Below are 26,166 nucleotides of genomic sequence, written 5' to 3' on the forward strand. Positions count from 1 at the left end.
TGAGGGTAAGTACTTTCCTTAGAAACACAGGGATATTTAATGCCCCTTTTCTCCACAGAGAAAAGAACATAAAACTTGGCAACCTAGTATAGCAGATTTAACTGGTTCATAATACTTCCCATCTCCAAAAAAAGGAAAGCATTTTCACTTGAAATCAATTTCAAAATTTCACAAACTCCATCTTTTTTCCCGCTCAACTACCAATTTGCAGGAGAAGCAAAGCAATTCAGCATTCATAGTATCTCATCACCATTCAAAACTGCAAAAGTAAGCTAGTCTACAGGTTATGTTTAATTTCCAGCATGGCAATACAAATTGAATAATTTCAGGAACATGCATGAAATACATGTAGATTTCTCATGGGACTATCTTGAATCAAGTCACCTCTAAATAAGACTAAAATTTTCCAACCATCAGTTTTAAGCAATTGATTACAAAACCAAGTTGTGAAATCAAGCTTGTAACCCACTGCCCCAAGATCAAAAGAATTTCTCACATACTCATCTAATCATTGTTAGTACTTTAACTTGGCTAAACATGGGACATGCTATTTATTCTCTGGGAAACTCTAATTTTACTCTAATTTTTACTAATGACAACAAACTATTGTCCTTATTTTCATTTTCTGAGACATGAAGCCATTATTTTCATCAAATATGTGATTTGATAAAATACCAAATAAAATGCTACTTGGACACCTTTAGCTGAATAAAAATGTCTGTTCTTCATTGGAAGAAGCCATACATTTAGAAATTAGATCAACATAGTTCCCAGCAGTTCCTGCACAGCAGAAAGTAGATCCCATCAACAAACTACAGTTTAGAATTCTTTGATTTGATTAAATCAATCAATTTTTTGAGGTCAGAGGGGCAGACTCAGAGTTCAAAAGAGTTGAATATCGGTCTTTAAAAGAAGTGATGTTTTCATAGATTTAAGATCATTTCATTACAATTTACTTCTTAACCTGATGTCACTTCTGCTTACAAGTGTAAATAAACATTAACATGTTTTTAAAAACCTAGAATTTTATACAGATTTAACTAAAACTAAAATAGGGCCAATTTTAAGGACCAGACTAAGATAAACCCATTGTGTAAAAACAAAGGCACCTAATTTCATGGGCTTACCTGTGCATCTGCCAGCATGACATCCTTCAGCATGGGCTGACCCTTGGGCTCACCATTTTCCATCCTCACATAATGGACCTGGTATCCTCTTATCTGGCCATGCTGTTTATTGGGCACAGGTGAGCGCCATGAGACTTTAACAGATGTTGAGTTGACAGCCTCTACCTCGACTTTGCGAGGAGGACCACTAGGAACTGGAACAACATCATCGGATAAAAGAAAATTATAGGCACTTGTCCCACCCAGTCAGAGCATTTTCTTTACTTAAAAATGGGTCGACCCCACTATGTTTGCTTTGAAGAATACATTTTCAACCAATGAAAATGCTCAACCAATCTGCTCTACCTTTTAAGAAAAGATCAAAAAACATGACCGATGCAAAAAAACAAAATGGAAGAAAAAAAGAGTATCAGAGAAATAGAAAAACATGTAAAAAAAAAAAAAATGTACAAAAGCCAAGGAAGATGCTTTGAGGTCCAAAGCATTAAAGCACAAAGAGTATTGCACTGAAATAATAACAAAAACTGATTGTTGATTGTTGTGTGTTTTTTTAAAGGTTTCTTTTTTAATAGCAGAATAAAAAGATTCTTGATTATACGGATTATCTTCTTTTTCTCATATCAAAGGTATTCCAAACAACAGATGCCAAAAACTGAATGTCGAGCATCATTGTCTCTGAAATATGCAAGACAAAAAAAAAAAAAAAAAGGCAACAAGAAGAAGGCAGTTTTGTAAAGTTAACTTCAAAATGAACAAGAAGTGATTACAAAAAGTCAAGAAAAACACTGAAGACTTTACATGGAGATACAGAGAAGGGCTGGATTGCAAGATCACAGGAGCACACTTGTCCTTTTAAAGAGAAGAAAATTATTGCATGGAGACTGGGGAAAAAAAAAAAAAAGAATCCCAGGATGTAGCAAAGACAGGTCTTTGACAAAAAGACTGAAGTAACAGCAATGCTGGGTAAAAAGCTGAGCAGAGAAAAAAATGAATAACTGTTAGCCTATCAAAAGACAGCAGCAGACCGAGACTGTGTCAGAAGGGTGCAAACTGATGGAGCGGAGGCAACATACCATCTTCATCGGTTCGAATCAACACGGATAAGCTCTCAGGGCCAGGGCCGACATCTGTGTGGGCAGTCACAGTGATCCGGTATTCAGTCCATTTTTCCAGCTGTTCCAAAAGGTATTTGGTAGTGTCCGAAGGAATTCCCAAAACCTCGTGAGGCTTGTCATCTTCGCCATCCACTGCTGTATACTTGATGGAGTACTCAGTGATAATGCCATTCTGTTTTTCCACTGGTGGAGGTTGCCAACTTACCAAAATACTAGTGGAACTTGGACTGGTGCAACTAATGTCTTGAGGAGGAGCTGACGGCTCTTATTTTGGTAGTGAGTTAAAGGAGGATTTGAGTGAAAGGACAGGAGTGGTTGGAAAAAAAAAAAATGATAAAACAAAAGAAAAGGCAAAAATAAATAAACAATAAGGGCAACAAAACAAAAATAAGGCTTTGAAACTTAAAGTTTTAAAGATAAATTTATGTACCTTGGCTTAGTAATATGAATAAACCAAAAATAAAATGAATAAGTGATGAAAAATAATTGTTAAATAATGGGTGGGGGGAGTACATGAAAATGAAACCTTAAGATAATAGAGCCTCAAATAAAAATTACCTACCTGAGATTTAAAATTCTTCTTCTAAACCAATCCCTCAGTATTCCCACTCCCACTATACTGACTATCCAGCCCCCGCCCCCGGCTACAAATAATGCTAATTTTTTTTAACCTTGAGATTTTGGTGATGCTTCACAGATGTCATTTCATGCTTTCACTTCTACATTCTAGAATGAGGACAATTCATATACAATATTCATTTATGAAAGGATTCATATGAGGGAAATTTATAATAACTGCTAGGTACCCTTCCACCAGTTCCAATGAAAAAGAAAGAAAAGCCCAAGAAACATAATAAGGTTCACCCTATCTACAAAAGTCTGCATGACTGGTTTCAATGAAAAATGTTAACCTAACATTGATCATAGCCCAAATACAGTGAGCATGCAGAATCAATAAAGGATGAGAATGCACAGTCCAAGGTTTACCTACCCGAGGGTAAGGTCAGGCTTGTTGATTCTGACTGTAACTTGTACTTACCCTATGTCAGCTTTCAGCTTTTTTATTATAACTCTTCTTGAGACACCATTGCTAATAAAAAATTAGATCCCACCAGCAAATTTTGGTAAAATCAGTAATAATCATCTATCCCTTTCAAAATGTCAATAAATGCCATTAAAATAATTACTTAAAAAAAAACCCAAGAATCACCTGGAAAAGATATAACTAATGTGCAACATCTTTCATTCTGTGCATGATCAATTATGTAAAGTGGTTTTACATAAGAGTTAAAAGTTATACTTTCTTTATGCCCATTCTAAAATAAACTAGTCACTTTCTGAGCAATTATTTCCATCAAATTAGACAAACATCATTATTTGAAAAAAACTGAAAATCCATCAAGTTCAACACAACTCTCTCCAATTGTTATTAAGTAATGTATCTTCCTATGGAAGACAAACAAAAGGATATATATGGTAACTTTTGTATTTAAATATGTCATCTGGGGATTCCCTTAGTTTTTTTTTTTTGTTTTTTTTTTTTTTTTTCTTTTTTGAGATATGGGTCTTGCTATGTTGCCTAGACTGGTCTTCAACTCCTAGGGCTCAAATGATCCTCTAGTCTCAGCCTGCTAAGTAGCTGGGACTATAGGCACATGCCACCATGGCCAGCGAGACTGTAAGTCTTAAGGAGTGTGAAATGTACTGAATTGTTTGGAGGATTACTGCTCTCTCTGAATCTATATGCCTTAAGTTCATCATTATAGTCAATTAAAATGAAAATCTTCTAATTGATAAAAAAGAAATTTTCACATGACAGTCTTATAAATTTGAAATAAGATTTGCCAAATTTACTGCAATATCTTTTTTACTGATTCTGAATGGGAGTTCTTATATCTCAAACTATAAGACTATATTTTAAGTGTTATCATAATCCATAGTAAGTTATTGGTCATGTAATACAAGAACTCATTTGTAATTGGTTTTTAAAAAGCTTATTTGGTTTTTACTAGGTTGCTACCTTTAGACCTGCTGGTTTATGGAAATAAACTCAACACTATTTGAAACTCACTTTAATAGAGTAGGTACCATTTTCATGCAACTACAAAAGTTCATTTTATGTCTATAAATGTATTCATGTATAAAAAAAAAGACTTGTAAACCATGCAAAATAAAATATTGAAACATGTAACATTTCTTTTAACTAAGTGCTCAATTTTAAGAAATTACCTTGAATAATACTATTTATTAGCCTGTGTGAAATTCAAAGCAGATATATAGAAACTTCATTAATTTACATCTGTCAGTTTTTAAATGAAAGGAAATTGGGGGGAAAATTCATAATCACTAACTGATCACAGTATCCTAATACACTTCAGATTAATAATCATGTTTTAATTAAGAGGGAGAATATAAATGTTATCATCAAAACACCCTGAAAGACTTCAAATGTCTATAGAAAATGAATAAAAGAATTCTATATATGAAAGGAAACTAATCTTTTAAAATACATAAATATAAATTTTCTCTTAGTTCTAAATATGAGGTCAACAGTATACTCTTGATAAAATACAATGTATTCATATTGAGGTTTATCTCCTTCATATGCTACCATGTCAAAAAGCATAGAGAAAACAAACAAAACATGTTAAGACAACAACTGTATAAAACTCTTCAGTCCAAGGTAAAGAGTTGTCTCTGATCCAATTGTAGATACTTACTATTATAAAAGCAAACAATAATATTGTGAGCCACCAAAGTTTCCATCAAAAACAATGTCCTATGTAATGCTTTAAAAAAAATCTGTTCTGGGCACAATAAACCACCATTATCACAAACAGGACTGTGCTTAAGGGTAAAAGTTACAAAAAGAAACCTGAGGAAACAAAATACAATTTAGGACTGCAAATGTGCTTGTGATCATTCTGGTTTCTTTAAATTTCTCAGAATACAGATTTTCTATGTCTATTCTCAATTTCCGCATGTACCTCTTGCAGATTTAATAAGAAACTAGTCTTAAGAGTTTTTCTCTTGAGTAGGAACAATACTGAAAGACTTGTTTCTTAGCAAAGGTAAAGGTGTTTTAAAGAGGCGAAAACTTTGTCTTTCACTGCATCTTTAGTTTGCTGTGTCCTTCTCTGACTATTTTGTAGTGTTCACAACCTAAATTTTGCCTCACGGCCCTATAATTCATTCCTTGGGTCTGAGCTAACTGCTTTCACTTGCCTTTCACCTGTGGAGGACTACTAACTTCTCTTAAAGACTTCCCATTGAGGACAGGAATTCTTTTATTTGGACCAAGTTTGAAGACAACATGATCATGAGATGCTTACAAACACACAGATAACTGACTAGTTAGCCCATTAGCAGGGGTGTTTAGTTGGTGAAGTCAAATACCAGAAATATGTCCTAGTGAATAAAAAAGGGCATAAAGTAAACAAAGAGAGACACCTACTTGATTGCATGGTTCTGGCTGATATTTCAGCAGTCGAAGCACCTAGGCCTTGAGGAGAGCGTGCAGACAGACGAAAGTAGTACAGGCTGTTTGGTCTCAGCCCCTGTAGCCTGTATGATGTCCCTGGCTCAATGGTAATTCGTTGCTATGAGTGATAAGAGAATTTGGTCATCTTCATTAAGATTCATGCAAACTTTCTTAATCATACTGTCTGTAACACTGGACTTCAGTCATCAGAATTATAATGTTATCAAAACAGCACAAAAACAACAGTGAGAATCAAGGATGATACTATATTTTTATTATATAATAAAAGCACCATAATTTAAAAAGCAAGTTTCTTTAAAAGATAAGCAAAGTCTGGAATAAATAAAGCCTGAGGTCTTTTCTAGTGTCCACAATGTTATGCAAATTCATCAGATAAGAGGGAGTCTGATAGGCTGACACCCTGGAATGTGTTTTACCCTAAAAACGTGTATGTTGCTGTGATACAGACCACAAGAGAAAATGACACCTGCCCCTGATAAGAGAAGATACCAAATATGAGCAATTTCACCTGAACAGATACCAGTCTCCCTTGATCTTCTACAATATAAACAGAGGGATAAGAAAATATAACCAGAAGTAGCAACAGTAACAACTACCATACAATAAACAAGATGTTGCCACAAAAGAGATAGAACTCCCCAAGTTCTACTAAACTAAACATCAGATGTTAGTCACTGAAGAAAGCTGAATAATTTTCAGTGAAACCATATCACTACTCCAGGTTCATTCAAAATAATGATAACTTCCTTTTCAGGAATACAGAACCTACATATAGAAAAATATATATTCAAATTTTGTACATCTTTTAACATTATTGGAAATGTTTGAAATAACATTTCTTTTATTGAAAGGCTATAAATATTTTATGCTTGAAATTTGCCACTGAATTTAGAAGAAAAAAAGTTGTCCATGAGTATTCAACCTCAGATTGAACACTAGTCTGTAGTAAACTTTAATATGCAAGCAAACACGTAATCTAGTAATAGCATAAATTATTTTAAGGCTTTTATCAAATAGTGTTTGCTAGTTACACAAACAAATCAGTCAAGGGGAATTCAATTATAAAACTAAAGAAAACATCCCTAGGGTGTTCTGGCTTGCAAATATAAAAACTCTCAGAAATTTTGGATTCACTAAATAAGACAAAAAATTCCCTAAAAATCTATGAAGCACAGTAGGTGTACCAACATTTATCCATAATATTCTCAAAAGGATTGCCATTCTTTTTTTAACCCTTTGAATTTATTCAGGTTTATTGGTGGTGAAGACTTAAATTTTAATGCTAATTTATACCTTATGGAAAACACAGCTCAAGTTGAATCAGGAGTACATTGTCATCTCTGCGTTTCAATTATATAATTTTTGAATGCTTAATTTATATCGGCTTTCTAAGAAAATTCCAAGAACCATGCATTGAAAAATTTTTCTGAGATTTCATTCAATTTAAAGTAATAATACTCAAAATAAAATTTTATAAGATTATATGAATTTAGTATATTATTTCCAAAGAGTTAATTTATAATAATCATTTAATATGCAAGTTTTTAAAAAAATTATTCCTTTTTACAATTTGGGGTTAAATCTTCAGCTTTTTGAACACTTTTTATTAGATAATGATGGCTAAGAGTTATAATAAAATGACTTATAAGGACTGAGTTCTCTAATACAATTTCACTAATTCTTTTTTCTCCTGATGTTCCCTAATGGATTTCACAAAAAAAGGAAACATATTGATTACAATTACATATTCCCATTCTAAGAATGTTCAATTTCTTTTTCAGGTCTGAGTATCAAATATGGGACTTTGTACATGCTAGGTAAGTGCTTAAGGACTAAGCTATACCTCCCACCCTTGATGTATCTTAATACCCATTTCTACCATCTATTCAAAGTGCAATCCCAGGGGGAGTAGACTCTAATGATTAAGAATACTTGGAATCTATCTGTCCCAATTCATATCCACATTCTGCCAGTCATTAAGTAGTGTAAAAACTTGAGCGAATCATTTAATTTCTTTCCTGTGCCCCTGTTTTAAGGACAGTGCAGTCACAAGGATTAAATGAGTTAAGATATGTGAAACTCTTAGAAACAGTGTCAATTAACAGAAGTATTCATCGTATTGAGTTTTGGTTCACACTTTCCACAATCAACTATCGTTGTACTTGTACAGCATACTAACACATTATATATATATACACATTATATATATATATATACATACACACACACATACATTATATATACACACACACACACACATATATATATACACACTTTATCGATATATATATCCCATATAATTTATATATATATATATATATATATATATTCATATCAAATACTTTTTAGTGTGCCAATAAACATTTACTCTGGGGCATCTTTCTCTAAAACCAGTCTGGACCAATGGACAACTCCATCTCTCCAGTGACTTTATTAGGGTACAGTCCTCATTCAATCCTGTGTCTCCACATTGATATAAGAAATATAGAAAATAAAGGACATTTTATGATGAATAAGTCTTCTCCATGAAGGTCCTCTACAGATGTCTGATCAAGACCCTGGGCAAGTTCATAGAGATAAAGCAGTGGCCCACTGCAATGAATGGCAATGAAGGTACGAAGCATGGTCTTACCTCCTCTCCGTGCTCTCCATCCTTGTAGACCAGTTCATAGCTGGCGATGGTATCTGAACGTGGAGGTGTCCAGGACAGCAAAATGCTTGTTTCAGACTCAGGTTCTGCTTTGAAGTTCAGTGGCTGCCCTGGTACTAAAAATAGGAAGGCAAAGGATTGAACTCACCATCACCATGAGTATTCCCAAATCCTTCCAGAGTGCATCCATCTAACAGTTCAAAATATACCTACCTATGCAAGCTTAAAGAGAACCAGATGACTTGTACTGTCCAACTTAACCTCTTTGCACACAGTTCATTTTTGTCCCTCCAATGTTCAAGAAAAAAGTGATAAATACTATACTTGTCCTTGTGCAGTTTAATATGTACACAGATAGAATTTAAAAGTGCATTACATATATAAGTCTCTGATTCAATGTTAAGGATAATAAAATTATGAACTTAATAATACTATTTTAAGAAATGAGATGACGTACACAGTGCCATTTGCAATATTGCCTAAAACTAACAGGTGCTAAATACATAAAAGTTATTTACAACTCGGGGAACTTATTCTCTAGCACTACGTGTATTATTCAAACTTATCTCCAGTTAGGTTTATAAAAAAATCAACTTTACTCCATCAACAAACTCTACAGGAAGCCAAGAATCACCTAGTATTTTTCTTACCAACCCACATTTTGAAAAAGAGGTGAAAATAAATCAAAAATGGAGGGAAAAAAATGAAAAAAAAAAACAAAACCACTTCATTAATTATAACTAATTACTTCTAACTCTTAAATTATTTTAAATTATTTAATGCATTAGAAGTGAAACAAACATAGTACTGCCTATAGTGGCATGGTAACAACAGAGGTTTTCTATAATTCTCACATTAGTCACATAATCTATGTAATAGATAATTTAGAAGAGCCACCTATTAAAATTAATAAGAACAGGAAATGTTTAGTTTTTGCACCTTAGTCAAATACTAACCCAAACTTCCTAGTCAAAAACCTACCACTCTTATAGTCCTCTACCTATTATACATAAGACTGATGTATGTCAAAGTATCACTAACACATCTAAGTGAATTAAATTGTTCTTGGCCAATTTCTGCTGATTGGCTGGTGCCCATGCCTTGGCAACTGCTAAATACTTTAATCACTGCTGTGGATATTACAGTGTGTCTTCATGTGCTAGACCTGAGCATACGTCCATTTCCTTACAGGTTCACATGAGAATTTCATGTGTATTGTATTTAAAAAAAAAAAAAAAAAAAAAAAAAAAAAGAATACTTCATACCAGAAGGAAAAGAACTCTTCCAAAGTGTGCTTTTTGGCAAGTTAGGCAAAAACATTCTAAAACACATACATAAAATAATATAACTTTTTGCTAATATCTAACTTTTAAAATAACACTTGAAGCATCATTTTCATGAAAAAAAGGAGAACTTTCACACAAAAATATGTTGTTCTTTTTCCTCTTACAGTCATGTTTCTGTAGTCTGACTACAGTGGGGAAAGAAGGTCCTTTGTTTAAAGAGAGATTATAAATCCAAAGGAGTCTCAGAGTGATTACTGGGGTCCGTGGTGACTATTTTACTCCTCTGCCTGTTTGTTAGCCTGCATCTGTGTGTATTCCATAGAGTTTGGGGGACACACTCATGTTTGGACTGATGTGGCCACAAATAAATGTCTTATATTTCTGTCTGCCTTCCTCATATTCTATAACAAGTCTTGTGACTTCTCATTAATTTGATGCCTCCAGGAACTTATTTTCTGAACAGTGTATCAATTTTTTTCAAGTACATACCCAATGGGTAACCTAAGACAATCATTTGGATTGAGAGTCAAAAATAAAAGAAGATGAAAAAAAAAAAAAAAATGAAAAAAAAAAAAAAAGAAGATGAAAGATCAAGGAGCAAGAGAGACAGAAACAAAGGGGAATAAAAACAAATGGGCAAATTGCCCTAAAAAAAAAAAAAAAAAGATAGGAAAATGCAATAGTTCTAAAAATGGAATTACCAAAGGCAATGACAGGTCCAACAATGAAAGCTGAGAGAATCAGATGGGAAAATTATGAATGAATTTTAATATTTGGATGAGTTTTTCAGTCTAAAAATACACACATTCATGTGTATGTAGCTACTCTCATATTTCTCTAGGTTTATTAATTTCTTTCCCCTAATTTCCAGAATTATGGGAAAGAAGAAAGCCTGTGTTAACTCATCACTCAAACCAAACTGGAATACAGTACAACATCAAGAATTGGAACCATGTACAATGTTGAAGGGCTACTTTTAGGAAAAGAGAGGCTTGTTGGGAATTTTCTTCCTGTCCAATGCTAATAATAAATTGAAACTGATGGAAAACATCTTGGAAACCAATTAACTTTTTCTTACTTAAACTGTTTACTTTTTGCTTTTAATTTGTCTTCAACGAACTTCTGGTTAGTTTCAAGTTTTCATTCTTATTTAGTGACACATGCTTTGTCCAACCTTCTAATTCTGTTTGGTTCTATTAGGAGTCCCTTCCTTCTTAATAATGAATTAAATGAGCATATCAAAGGCTCAGAGATGAATCGTTATTTCTGTTTTGTTTTACTCCTGGACAAAGTAATTGTTGACTACATGAATTGATATTAAGACTCCTCATCTAACATGCAGAGGCTTAGGGAGAAAAATCATTCATTAGATTTTAAGCTTGAGATATCAGGCAAATAATCAGATGAGTAAACATACTATATGGGGCCTCAAGCCAACAGGAGAGTGCCTGCCCATCTGACGAGGGCTAACAGGTCAAATTCAGAGGCTGCCAGTGGCTGCCTTATACAACATGGGCCAAGTCTTCTCAGAGTATCTGATTAATTTTTCAACAGAAATTGCTAAAGAATACTCTAAGTAAAATCTTCCAATTTTTAATGATTGAATATTAATTAATTAAAAAAATTTTACATGGGATAAAATGTGCCTATAGATGAAATTCAGCATATGGATAAGTGCTTGAAATTAACTTTTTATTTTAAGTGGCTTGACAGCAACTAAAACTTTCTTCGGAAATGAAGCTCTAACATAAAGATATCACTCCTTGGGATCATTTTGTTATACTTGAAACAACTACTAAAGGTGAGGATTCAAGAGAAAATCAAAAGTTGTCGAATGAATGGATATATATTTTTAATTCACAAACATACTAGTCTTAATGATCATAATATAGATATACAGGAAAACACTTTAGGGGGCTCCAGACTCATATTTGCTTTCACACCACCACTTGGGAGACACAAAATAGTTTTGTTATCAGTCAACTGAACTGTTATACCAAACATTGAGGCTACAGAGGTTCTGTTTTACTTTAATATTCATGATTTTATTTACATGTTTATATATATTTATATAAAACATATACATAATTAAATATGCACATTTATATATAAACATATATGCATATTTACATCTCTTATGATCTCAGTCTTGCATATTTATATACATATGTATATCTTAAGCTCTCAGTCTTTAAATATTGTACTTATTTGTATTCCTTTACCATTACTTACTACTTCTTTCTCTATCAGTATTTAAGAGTTATTCTGGGTTGTAACATTTCTCTCATGGATTAACTTAACATCAATTATGTGAGAAAAATCTGAGATCCTTGAAACTTATGAGCAAATAAAAAGAATGCATCTAGAACACAGAGAATAATCACTCCACATTAAAAGGGAAGATGTGAGAACATTGACCACACACCAAATGTACAATCAACTATGGAAGCAGAAATGAAGGAGCAGTACAAATTTGTCTTTAAAACCATATTTTAAAAATCATTATATCCTGTACATTCATGTGCTCCTCCTTGATTACTTAGTACCCATAAGGAAATAAAAATATAAGCTATTGAGTCCTTAAAATTAGATAATCCCATTGATAAATGTCAAGTACCTTATTATTCCGACAATTATGTTCTACATAAATATCTGAAGGCAACACAATGATACCATGAAGAAAGATTGAGAAATGCATGAAAAATCCTTTATGGCATGTGAAATGATGATATATTAGAAGAGATTGGTGTTTAAGTAAAACTTAGGTAATATCTCCAGATAAAGGCTGGCACGTATTATACCGCTAAACTACAATATTATCTTGACACATTATAAATATGAAATATTACCAAAGATACTAGAAAACCTATTATTGCTAAAAGAGCTAATACTTTAACAAGGTACACATTTAAAAATGTGTTTACCTAGCATATTGATAAATGATAATAATAACAATAAAAGCAACAGCCAGAATTATGGTTGTAGTAAAACAAAATTCAAAACAAGGAGTCTGATCTGTAAGTGCCACATATATCACTGACAAAATAGGTACTTAACACACAAGCAACTGTACAAATCTTACTGCCAACTGTCATTAACTATAAATAAGAAAAAGTTAAATGTTATTACCGTTGTATTTATATCCAGTGCTCCTATACTCATTGCTAAAACTATTCAGAGAGCATTTACACTGGACTCATAATTTTGATGACTGGAAGGGTTTTTCTAGTTTGTTTAAATGGCCTGATGACATAACCAATACATTGGTTTGTAACATTGTAGAAAACTAAAACACAGTATCTCTAAATGTTCTAGTCTATATTTTAGTACTTTTCCAATTTCCAGAATGTGTAGAATGCACTTTAAGTAAATTTAAAATAGTTAAATTTGATACCACTATTTATTTGGGAAATATATGCCATTCTTTATTTTTTCCAGGACTATAGTGTGAAGGTATACTCACAGATATCAGTAGGCTTTTTCCAATAATCAACAAAATGCATAAAGGTAAGATATGCTTTCTCAAGGATGTTCAAGGGGATCAAAAATTTAGAATGCTTTCAACTAGCATGAATATCACTTATTTTATGCATTATATTTAAGATGTGATTTGTTAAACTTTTTTATCAGAGTTTTATTTGTGCTTCTTCTGTATAGTTGCTGAATATTCTTCTTATCTACATAAGAAAACTATAGAATGTCCCCTTTCCTTCCTGAATGTGTTTTCTAAATCTGACCACACTTCCATAGCACAGTAAAATGCTTCCCTCATTAACAGCCATACATCCCCATTTCTCCAAGGTAAACTACTTGCAATTGACAGTTTTTTCTATCAGCAATGTGAAAAGAAAGCCTACAGAGGGGAAGAAAATCTTTGCCACTCATACGTCAGACAGAGCACTAATTTCCAGAATATATAAAGAACTCAAAAAACTCTACACCAAGAATACAAATAATCCAATCAACAAATGGGCTATGGAAATAGACACTTCACAGAAGATCTACAAGCAGTTAACAGATACATGAAAAAATGTTCAACATCTCTAGTAATAAGAGAAATGCAAATCAAAACTACCCTAAGATTCCATCTCACCCCAATTAGAATGGCGATTATCAAGAATACAAGCAACAATAGGTGTTGGAGAGGATGTGGGGAAAAAGGTACACTCATACATTGCTGGTGGGGCTGCAAATTAGTGCAGCCACTCTGGAAAGCAGTGTGGAGATTCCTCAGAAAACTTGGAATGGAATCGCCATTTGACCCAGCTATCCCATTCCTTGGCCTATACCCAAAGGACTTAAAATCAGCATACTACAGAGATACAGCCACATTAATGCTCATAGCTGCTCAATTCACAATAGCCAGGTTGTGGAACCCACCTAGATGCCCTTCAATTGATGAATGGATAAAGAAACTGATATATACACACACACACACACACACATATACATACAATGGAATATTACTCAGTCATAAAGAATAATAAAATTATGGCATTTACAGGCAAATGGATGCAATTGGAGAATATCATGCTAAGTGAGATAAGCCAATCTCAAAAAAACAAAGGCTGAATGATTTCTCTGATAAGTGAATGATGACACATAATAGAGGGTGGGAGGGAGGCAAGAATGCAGGAAGGAGGGACTATATAGGGGGAAAAGAGGGGTAGAGGGAATGAAAAAATAAGAATGAATCAAAGGCCATTACCCTATGTAAATGTATGATTACACAAATGGTATGCCTCTACTTCATGTACAGAGAAGCAAGATGTATCCCATTTGTTTACAATAAACTTTAAAAAATGAAGTTAGAGTTATGAAAAACTTGAAAGATTTGTATTTCTAGAAAATAATCATCCTAACGAAAATCTTTTCATATTTAAAATAAAGATAACTTTAATATAGTCAACTGTACTAATATTCACCCTCGAGGGGAAATGCTTTGTTGACTGCATTTCAAAATAAACATTTTCATTTTCTATACTTTTATAAACACTGTAAATAAATTTGTAACACTCCCCGATTTCTATCAATCAGAATGTGAGTTCTCTCAGATAAGAACCAAAGTAAAGACTTTCTCTTAAACTCTCTTTGTTCTCAAGTGTTGTTCCTTTTGAATCTTATTTTAAACAAAACTAGGAACGCAAGTGTGAGGAATTAAAGATAATAAAATGAAAGGAGCACCTGTCAGACACAGAAGACATCAAAATGCACATTTTTGTGTATATGTAATTAAAACATACTTAATTTCACACATATTTTAGAACAGTAAATTTCTGCAGGCTTACAAGAGACAGAATTGCAGTGGAAACAATCATATCCTTCAATTTTATATAACCTCTCTACAGGAGTATTTTATAATGGTTTTATGTTCTTGTGCAGCAATAATCCTAAGAATTAACTAGTCAGCAATAAGAAAAAGGAGCAGCTCAGCATTAATTACATCAGAACTAACATCATTGTATTTGGCAGGTGTCCACTAACATCAAATGGCCTTTGTTAATTAAGCCTATAGAACAGATCAAATCAGTGAGCTCTTTTGGAGGGCTTCCTTAGCCTATTGATCTTGGCAAGCACAAGTCACTATGTCATCATACATCTTCTCAATCAATGAGCATTAAAGGTACAACTATCATGGAAGGTTCTTGGAAACATCTTAATGTAAAAAAGAGTTAGTCACACAGAGATTGAGAACTATTCTAACACATCCATGACCCATTCTTCTTGATTTTCTAAATTTTGCCATTAAATTAAACCAGACCTTGCAAAAATAGAGTCCTTGGATCACATCAACTCAGTTGTCCCTTTCACAGTACTATTGTCACTGAATTCTGATTCAATGTTATATTTTGCCTGCCAATAATATTTTTAAAACTTGAAATACACTGTTTAAACATCACTTCTCTATTTTTACCAACTTGTGACTGAAGGCATTGGTGTATGTCATTCAATGTTTATGTGTCCAGAGAATTTGTATGTTTGGATTTAGTTTCAGGAAAACATTTGTTTTTTAGGTAGCTAAATTCTCCTGTCTTCTGAAAATAAAGATTTGAAATACTATAGATTTCTATGATTAAACTGGTAAGTACAAACCTAATTATCAAATTTAGTGTTTGAGTATAACAAGTTTTTTATGATTAAACTGGTAGTTACAAACCTGTCAAATTTAGTGATTCGGTATAACAAGCTTTTTTGAAAAATCAAAAGTTATTCTTCCTGCATATTTCAGATAAATTAACTTTCTCATATCTCCATGTTTTAGTGAACTTTTGACCTAGTATAATTTAACAGTCACCTCAAATATTTTGGAAATAAATTACATATAATTCTTCAAGTCATAAGTGATATACTGTGTGTTTCTCTCCTGCCTCTATTTTTTCAACATCTTCTAGACAAAAAACACTAAAAAATAACTAAAATTAGGAAATTCCTAATTTGAAAGATATTCATGGTTAAAAGTTTCCAGGGTCCCTGCATTAAAATTCTATTTCATTAAAAAACTTTATGATCCAAGACAAGTGCCTAAGTCTTTTCTTCTCCTTTTTTGATCATGAATTTATTCACTGTCAAATGATAACTCTATATCTACCCAATTGGATATCATGAAAATTAATATATATAAGTTCCTAGCATAGTGACCAGTCTATACATTATCTGGCATTATTATTATGTAGTTAAATTACAGCATATTTCTATTCATTATCTAATTTACAGATCTGGTATGAGTTGAACTGTAACAGAACTGTACTAAAACATTTAAAATGTTGAAGTCTTAATTCATGGTACATCACAGAGTGACTATATTGGGTATGTGATCATTGCAGTTCTAATTATTTTGAATGAGGCTATTAGAATGAGTCCTAATCCATTATGAGTCGTGTTCTTATGAAAAGGAAATTTGGACACATACTTGCTTATAAGGAGAACACCATCTGAAGAGGAAGACAGATCAGATGATGTTTCTAAAGCCAGGCAACTGTCAGCACACCAGCAGAAGTTACCAGAAAGAATGGAATGTATTTTCCCTGAAAGCCCTCAGAAAGGAGGGATAAGTTGATTTTGAACTTCTGGGCCCTAGAAATCAGACAACTGACTCCTATTATATAAAACACTCAGTATGCGGCAATTTGTCACAGGAGCCCTAGAAGACAAAGACCAACACCAAATTCTACAGGGTGCTCATTATTATAGGTGAGGAAATTGAAGTTCAGAAAGAATATATTATATTATGGTTTGGATGTTAAAATTCTCCTTGAAAGGTTCATATTCTTCACATATGGTGACTGTGGAGGTGGCAGAACCATTGGGACATATGGCCTAATGGAAGGAAGTCATTCCACTGGGCGCATGCCTTTGAAGGAGGTATTGGGACCCTGTCTCTTTCTCCTCTCTTTGCTTCCCAGCCGCTATGAGGTGAACAACTTTGTTCCACAGTGCTTAGTTCCATGGTACCATGACACTCTACCTAACCCCAGATCCTAAAGTAAGGGAGATAGCTGACCATGAACTGAAACTTCTGATACCATGGGCCAAAATAAACCCTTTCTTCTTTTTAAGTTGTTTGTATCAGATATTCTGTCATAGCAATGGAAAGCTAACACATGAAATCACTTCTCCAAGGTCACAGAGCTAACAAATGTGACCTTGGGATTCAACATTATGGTTAGGTTTAGGGTTAAGGTTAAGGAGGGTGGCAAGAATGGAGGAAGGAAGGACGGTATAGCGGGAAAAGAGTGGTGGGGGGGAGGAAAAAATAACAGAATGAATCAAACAACATTATCCTAAGTAAATTTATGATTACACAAATGGTATGCCTTTACTCTATGTACAGAGAAACAACATGTATCCCATTTGTTTACAATAAAAAAAAGAGCAGAAAAAAAAAGGATGTTTAAAAAATCACAGCTGAAAAATTAGAAAATTTTAAAGTGGGATACATCTTCCATGTCCTTACTTCTCATCTTTTAATGGTCATGGATCAGCTAAAATATCCTAAGAAATAATCTCAAACAGTTGATCAGTTTTAGTCAAGAAAAAAATAGAACAAGATTCACAGATTTCTACATTTTCTAGTGAGAGACTTTTATGATAAAATCAATCTATAATCTTTCTGCATATTAATAAAGATAATAAATACAGACAAATCAAAAATGGCAAGTGAGGAAGGAACAAGGATGATATTTAGTACATTTGTGGTGAATCATATTTTTTATAGTGAGCTTTTGTACACTGTAGTAGGGAAAACAGTAAATCCATGAACCAGCCAGAGAGAACCAAATAACACTATGAAAATAAAACCGGGCCAGCTGTAAATATGCTCTGAGATCGTGTGTGCCAAGGACAAATAGTGAACACACTGAGTCATATGATTCATAACTCCATGGCACGAAAATAAGTCAGTGGCTCAGTGAAACACAGGTACCAGCGAAACCAGATAACAGTGTGTTATCCAGTTCTAACACCTGAGAAAATGTATTAACCCATCACCAAGATTAGCAGTGAGTTATACCTACACATTATAGATATTATCTCCAATAATGCAGCTCTGTACAGATTCCTAGAACACGCCAAAGGCAAACCGCCAAAGATTAATGCACCTTTACAAGGTGCCAACACAATAAGAAGTCAAATGAGCAGGTATCTGATGCTAAAGAACAAGCTTCAGAAGAAAGGTATTTTATATCCCCAACCCAAGGCAAAACTGATCACTTGAAGCCAAATATCAGAGGTTTGATATCCTCTTAGGAAAGTAAAACCACTGGTAAGGCCAAGTTTTTCTCCATAAAGTAGTTTGGCATCTGCTCTAGCACCTCATAAAATGGGTGAATAAGGCCCCAGAAATTTGATCTGAGATTCTGCCAATTCAATTGTTTTTTTTTTTCATCCATCAGAGCCCATCCCTACCCACCCCACAAAAAAAAAAAAAAAAAAAAAAAAAAAAAAAAAAAAAATTAGGCCATTCCAGACAATATTGATTTTTATAAAGCAAAGAGCTTCCTGGTAAGCAATATCTGAGGTCTCTGGCAGTTTTAGTTCTAAAGTTTATCTCAAATCAACCAATCTTATATAAATTAAGTAATTTCTTGAAACCATTCTATCAGAGGCACTGGTACAAAGTAGCAAAGTTTTTTAGTCTCAAATTGATGCAAGAAGGGGGCATTCATCATCTCATGCAGAAAAATCTTCAACTCATTCTCATACAAATGAAAAAGAAATGATCCTAAAAACATACCTCTACCTAACATGGTTATTTGGTTTTTCAGATGTCTCTGCCTATTCCTTTTCAGACATCTTATCACAATCTCTCAATCTGAAGCCCTGACTTTCAAAAATTAAAATTTATATTGTGTTTGTGACCTTCCCACCCCTATCTCCTCCTTCCCGCCCTACTTCCCAGCCTGACCCTTACTTACCTCCTGTTTGAGTGATGACTTGTATGTCACTTGAAAGAGGACCATCTCCAATTGAGGTAAAAGCCAGGACTTTGACAGAGTATGTTTTCTGGGGCACTAAGTTGCCAATAGTAGTGATTTGGCTGTCAGCTACATTATGTTTCATCCAGTTGTTGACATGCTGAGTAGGATCCATTGTGTAATAAACTCTGTACCCTTGGATCTGTCCATTCGGCTCTTCAGGTTCCTTCCACTGCACCAAAATGGTGGTTGAGCTCAACATCCGTGCCTGGACATCCCTTGGGGCACTGGATGGTGCTTGCTCTGAGGTCTGTGTTAGCACAGGCTCACTGGGAGGTCCACGCCCAATATTATTGACAGCAACAACCCTGAATTCATAATCCGAGTAGGGGCTTAGTCCAGCAACACTGTAGCGTGTGGTTGCTACCCCATCAATTTCTTTGTAAGGTTCCTCAGAATTTTTAGGTTTATGCTGAATTATGTAGTAAGAGACAGGCTCAGGGTTCCCAGAGTCCCATGTCAATGTGATGCTTGTGGCTGTGCTCTCTGTCACTACTGGAGTTCCTGGAGGTTTGGGTAAGGCTTGGGTGGAGAAAAAACACAGTGACTACCCAACTTCTCCACAATGTTGCACAAATCAACAAACTTAGTTATTGCAATGATAGAACTACATATCTCTACTAAGGATTTAATTAGATGAAATTAGTTACTAAGTGATCCAGAAGTACAATAAAACACACACAGGTGACACAAATCCCATTTCACTAGAAGGGTCTGATAGTATATTTTGGAGTTTGTATCCAAATCCAGCATTATTTGCCAAATGATCCTGGTTATACTCCTTAACCTCTCCTTGATTTGGTTTTCCCATGTGAAAAACAGGAAAAACTGCATTCCTGGAGTTATATAGAACAGGTGAGTATTTCACGGGTTTGCTGTGAAGATTAATGAGCTAATATGATAATAATCAAAAGAACATAAATGCAGGTATTACTATTTTTATTCCAAAAGCTTGACTATCTAGTTTCCCCTGCTTCAACAAATAAACGATATAACTATCTATCAATATGGAAAAAGAACAAAAGATAGAATATACTGAAATAAAATTGCTATGAAAGAAAAGTTCCCATATTCTTTTACAAACATAGGGCATAGGGAACATTATGAAAATTGTCTTATAAATGATCTAACCAAGAATTTTGAGGTAGGGTTAGAGTTAAGTCTTTCTCTGGCATTCATGGAGTCTTGGGTTCAATTCCCAGCACTACCCAAAAAGAGAAAAGAAAAAAAAAAAAAATAGAGATTAAAAAGAACAGCAATTTCAAATAAATGTTTTTTCATAATTTGTAAAAATGTTGAAGGAACTAAATTAAGACATTTACAAATCACTTTCTAAAGCATGTTCTTGTCAATAAAATAATTCTATATTCTACTTAATAAAAATTATTTGTTCCACATTATATGCATCTGAAACAAGAGCTACCTGACAAACACTTGCATTTGAATCCATCTTTTAAGAGATCCAATTTTTTCATTTTAACAGAACCCAACTCAAAATGCTCCTTTTTAAGAATATAAACCATCTATACCGGTAGCCTTCTATTTAAGTGCCTTACTGTAGACCACCATTGTAAAAGGGGAATTCAACTAGCAGGTTTTTTTTTTTTTTTTTTTTTTAAGAGAAAACCAGGAAGGTAACATTCATATAAGCAGGTCATTGTGTCGGTCTCGCAACACCCCTGCGGAGGATGCTTTCCCAGAGCAACCGGTTTGTACTATGAACTTCCTGCTGCATTCACAATACCCAGAAGACTGCCCCATACAGAGTTGGGTCTTAAGTGAGAATTGTCAAGTGTCTGACGAATGAGTCAGTACTCATTCTCCTATCTTCACACTCCTTTTTTTCATTTTGGTTTATTCATTATTTGATCTTCAAGATTCAACCTTAGGCATTATTTATTTTTGAGGTAGAATGGGTAGGGAATTGGCTGAGTCAGGGGGAAAAAAAAAAGTAGACAAGATATTAGTGTACTGTGAATTCTGCTTTTGTACTCTTTAAGGTGTTCAGCAAACCTTCAAATATTTAAAATTAAATGGTTATTATGAAGAGACGTGATTTAATATTTGCATATTACTCTAAGAACTATAGAATGATAATATTTGGCCACAGGAATTTTCTAAAAAAATAATAAAGAGATATTTCTTCAAATATTCTGTCTGGCCTGACATTTTGTTAAAGAACTAGGTAATTGAGATTTCCTGTTTATCTTTCTGAAATTTCAAGGCAAATAAGTATATCACTGTTTAAACTCATATTTACTAATATTAACTGATGCTATTTTTTCTAAGTGTTGTTTATTGTTTTGTGTCTATAATGTAAGATAAGTAATAAGGACATGTGGTACATTATTTTAAGATGACAATAAATAGCTGGACGAGGTAGTGCATGCCTATTCATTCTAGCAACTCAGAGGGTGAGACAGGAGGATCACAAGTTCAATGCCAACCTCAGCATCTTATTAAGACCCTAAAAATAAAAATTAAAAAACAGAAAAATTTTAAAAAGGGCTGGGCATATAGCTCAGTGTTAAAATGCCCTGGGTTTGACTCCCGGTACCAAAAACTAATGATGAATGTTGATAATGTGCACTTCTGCTATTACATCACAGTAGTGATTTTACATGGTACGCATCTGATATATATATATATATATATATTTATCTGATATAAATATATATATATTTTCAATTGGAGATAATGACACCAATTTAATGTGTGTTGCATTTTCTAAAATTGTACTTTAAAGAAAGGGAAGATAATTTGTGCTCATTTTGCAATAATTCTAGACATTTGCAGGAAACAAGTCACCCTCAGTATGACCCATTTCCAAGTTTTTGAGACAACAACTTACACTCCCACACATTCGATTTTTTTTTAATTCAACATAGTCATAGAATATAGTGCTTTGGGTGTATTTAGTGCATTTATTTCAAGAATAAACATTTCAGAGCACTCATCTATGCAACTGGAAGGATAAAAGTAAAACAGATGATAATGCTATTTGCATTCGATTTTTTGTGCTATGGTTCATCAAAAACTTACAGCACTGATTATTAGATTGTGTTAATTTCAATGCTCTTTTTCTTTTTCTCCTTTATGTTCACAGACTTTAAACATTTATCAATACTCATCTGGATTCTTCCTGGGACTCCTATCAAATCTCTAGAGTAGTATGAAGCTGGTAGCAACTGGTCTTACCATGATGATCAACCAGGTCTAGAATTCCTAACTCTGCCAGGATAGTGCCTGGGGCTGCCTATTGCTGAATATTTTGACAATTATTCCTACTCAGACAGTCAATATTTTAAGGAAGAATTTGCTTTCCTATATATGTATTATATACATTTATTATATACATTTCCTTACCTATATATGGATTACATACATTTGAAACAGAAATGAATTGATTCAATGCATAATTCTGGAAAACAGATTTCCTAAGGACATTTGTCAGGTACCTTGAGTATACCCAGATTTTCAAAGCATGACCCATTGAGCATACCTTTAACAGTGATCTGTGCTATTGCTTCAATGACACCTAGTGTGGACATGGCGACACAGGTATAATTTGCTGACTGTCTAACATCATTCAGTTCTAGGACATTTCTTCCTATTGGCATATCATCTTCAGGTGTCAGATCTTCTGCCCCCAACATCCACTTCACATAAGGCATTGGTGACCCCACTGCCACACAGGTGATATTAACACTTCCACCTGGCATGATTTCATGATTAGTGGGTGGGATAGAGAATCTTGGTGGGACACGGCGAACTGGAATAAAACACAAGGGAAGATGATAACATATACAAGGCAAGAAGAAAGCGGCTTGCTAAACACATCACATGCACAAGTACAGACACAGTTAAACAACTGAAACATATCATGGACTGTTCAAAAACAAAACAAAGAAAAGCTGTGGATAATACAGACCATACAAGTATGGTGTGTGTATGCACAGAAGAATTTATTTAGTTTAATCATTGGTAACTTAGACACATTCATACGAAAGAGTTGATTCAGACCTACAAGGGCCCCACAAAAAACTATCTACAAACTAACAATACACAAATATCATGCATAAGATAAACACAGAAACATATACATTCATGCGTATAAAATTGGTTATATGCATGCATGTATATGTAGAAAAGGGGACTGGAAGATCATCAGCATGTGTGAGTTGACAACCAAAGCCAACTTCAGCACTGTGCACTTCCAGTTGATGTGAATGTATGTGTGGGACCACACTGTCACATCCCAGCCCTAGAAAATATCTCCTAGAATACACTGAAAGTATAATTTATTTGCTTTCAGATTCAGAGTGGATGCAGCCTCAAAACCTTACACTAACAGTAGAACGAACACAAAAATATACATATATGTGTGTATATATATATATATATATATATGTATATGCACACACACGTGCGCGCGCGCGCGCACACACACACACACACACACACACACACACACACACACGAGGAAACAGGCAAACACCAGTAGAGATACTGGACTGAGTCATGCAAGGCATGCGTAAGATGGGATCTCAAGGCCCGTGCTAGGATAATGGGAGAATTGCTGGAATCCAAGGTGACAATGACAACAGAAGAAATAACAGGGAAACAAAACTACGCAACAGGAGAAGGAATAGTGTTGGGATGGGGACTTGGGGGATGAGAGGTTTGAAAGTTGGAAGATATTAGGTTAAGCTGAGGTTGCTAAAGGTAAAAACTGCAAATTCAGAATGGGAGCTGGGTATTTTGCATTCAGGATTCCATTCAGTTCTTATCTAAGGTAAGACAACACCAATGACCACACAATCTCCTAAGAGGCTTTCTATGGCTACATTCAAACTGAGGGACATCAGATCTCAAACACACAGTGGGACATGACATTAAGAGAAGTGGTTATATTAAAGCAACATAACAGAAGAAATTACCAAGCAATTACAGTTCAGTGTTCCTGCTTCAGATAATCTGCACATTTATGTGTGTTTAAATACATGTGTTTTGAACGTGGTAAGAGGAGAGGGTGAGAGAGAAATGGTTTCCTCTTGGGTTTTTACGAGCAGAACATTATACCATGAGAATTTTAGATCAAGAGGGTAATCTTTAGGAGCATACCTTAAATACAGATAAGAAACTAATTTTTCAAAGTTATAAAAAGACTGAAAAACCACCTCATAACTCCAAGAAGAAGCTATGTGATTCTGTCTGAAAACCTTTGGCTACACTTAAGGTTGAGATAAACCTCCATTGACTTGAGTGGGCTCGCTGCAATGGCCTCGTGGGTGAATGACAGTTGGGGGAGAAGAGGGGAGAGTTAAGCATGCCTCCTGCAGCCAATTCACAAGAGGTTACCCAAAGCAAGCAGGAGCCAGTGTCGACTCTGAGGTATTAAAGAGCATATCAAGAAAAAGGAGCAGAGTTTAGTCTTCATGCTTGGGATTAGGGGAGCAATTGTCAAAAGTCATTCTTTGGGCAGCAGGCATCCTTAGAAGACAGAAATTAAAGGTGGAGAGGGAGACGGGAAGCGTGGAGGAGGAAGGAAAGCAGGAACACTGACCACGTTCACTGGACCTTAGAAAGTTAAGTGTTACCAGTTACCATGCACCCAGGCACATTCTCTCCCGTCATGCACCACAGACGCCACCAGCAAGCAACGGAAGCCATGGCCAGAAAGCATTTCTCTGCTAAAATATACCATTAACCAAAAGAAGACCACAATGCAGCTACATTCATTTCATTTGTATTCTTTGTTATTGGTTTAATTAATAGTTTTGTAAGGTGGGTAAAAAGTAAAAAACACACCAACCTTCTCGCAGCTCTGAGGGATGTAGGGGGTTTGATGCAGAACACAATGAAATGAGGAAAGGAGAAAAACAAGGGAAACACAGAGAGAGTAAAAAGGCCATATCAAGGCTTTCAACTGCTACTTGAACATCTTTATTTGCTCTAGTTCATCCTTCCTACCTCAGCTGGAAAAGTTAGCAATACCTCATGGACTAACACAGTATTAGAAACAATAGCTAGCATCATTTTGAAATTTTCCACGGAAGAAGGTACACATGCCTCATGCAGTAAAGGAGGTCACCATTGTGAGAAAAGGGGTCAAAGGGCTTTCAAAGAATTTACAGAAGAAACAGTTTTCTTCATATTCCCCCACCCCAGACTCCAGAGAAAGGAAGAGAAAAACATCCCAGGACAACAAAATTACCTCTAACAAAATTTCAAATCAAGCTAGGTATTTCCTTCAGGGATCCCCATTCTACAGTAGCAAAGTCCTTGCAGTCGCTCCTCCATTCCCACCCCCACCCGTGCCTTTTGTGGCTACTGAGGAATGTAGTCCAGGAATCAGAGGTTTCAGGTGAACAAAAAACTACAGGAACTGGCTTTGAGAACTCCTGGGAAGCAGCACTTCTTTTTAAGAGCTCAAACTTCAATCATTTCTATTAGTATATGAAAAATTACAAATGTATCCCCATAATTCATTCTTGTTTCAAGTCCAACCAATATTATTTTTTTTTAAATTGGTGTTCCGTGGTAATCAGAAGACTGAATTTTTTAATAAGTATTAATAATTTAAACAACCATGTGTATATACATGTGCCTACACACATGCAGGCACAGATAGATGCTACGTGTTTACAATTGAGACACTATAAAAAGAAGGAATACAATTTGTTCTACTTGCACGTAGCAACATTTTTTTAAAGTTGTTAGCTTCATCCTCACAGCTCGGTAGCAGAGGTCATGAAGACATAAACACCTCTATGCTTGCAGTTACCCACTGAACTGATTAGTAGCACACCGAGCAATTATTTCAAGGTTTGGTAAGGAAACAGAAGAGAAACAACAGAAAAAAAGGAGAAGAAAAAGGAGAAAACCTCAAACAAATGCCAAGCACAGTTCAATCGATGAGGTTAAAAATAGAATCAAATGTAAAAATGCAAAATATACTTACAAACTTCAAGCCTCAGGATAGATTATACTCAAGAGTTCTCATTTTTTTA

The 26,166-nt window shown here is 34.5% G+C and overlaps 1 protein-coding gene across 3 annotated transcripts in view; it reads right to left on the bottom strand.

Moving 5' to 3' along the window:
- The window catches only part of PTPRD (protein tyrosine phosphatase receptor type D), a gene marked incomplete at its 5' end in the record, with an annotated part of 242,588 nt that overhangs the window by 161,686 nt on the left and 54,736 nt on the right, over positions 1 to 26,166 (bottom strand). For all 3 annotated transcript variants that reach the window (XM_079112996.1, XM_079112995.1, XM_079112994.1), the window contains 6 exons: positions 1,128 to 1,321; positions 2,201 to 2,506; positions 5,697 to 5,841; positions 8,377 to 8,510; positions 19,094 to 19,675; positions 22,656 to 22,925. In XM_079112996.1, the coding sequence (XP_078969122.1) occupies positions 1,128 to 1,321; positions 2,201 to 2,506; positions 5,697 to 5,841; positions 8,377 to 8,510; positions 19,094 to 19,675; positions 22,656 to 22,925 (1,631 nt within the window). The remainder of the gene's footprint in view (positions 1 to 1,127; positions 1,322 to 2,200; positions 2,507 to 5,696; positions 5,842 to 8,376; positions 8,511 to 19,093; positions 19,676 to 22,655; positions 22,926 to 26,166) is intronic.

This window comes from Sciurus vulgaris (assembly GCF_902686455.1).
Source record: "Sciurus vulgaris genome assembly, chromosome: 15".
Lineage (NCBI taxonomy): Eukaryota > Metazoa > Chordata > Mammalia > Rodentia > Sciuridae > Sciurus > Sciurus vulgaris.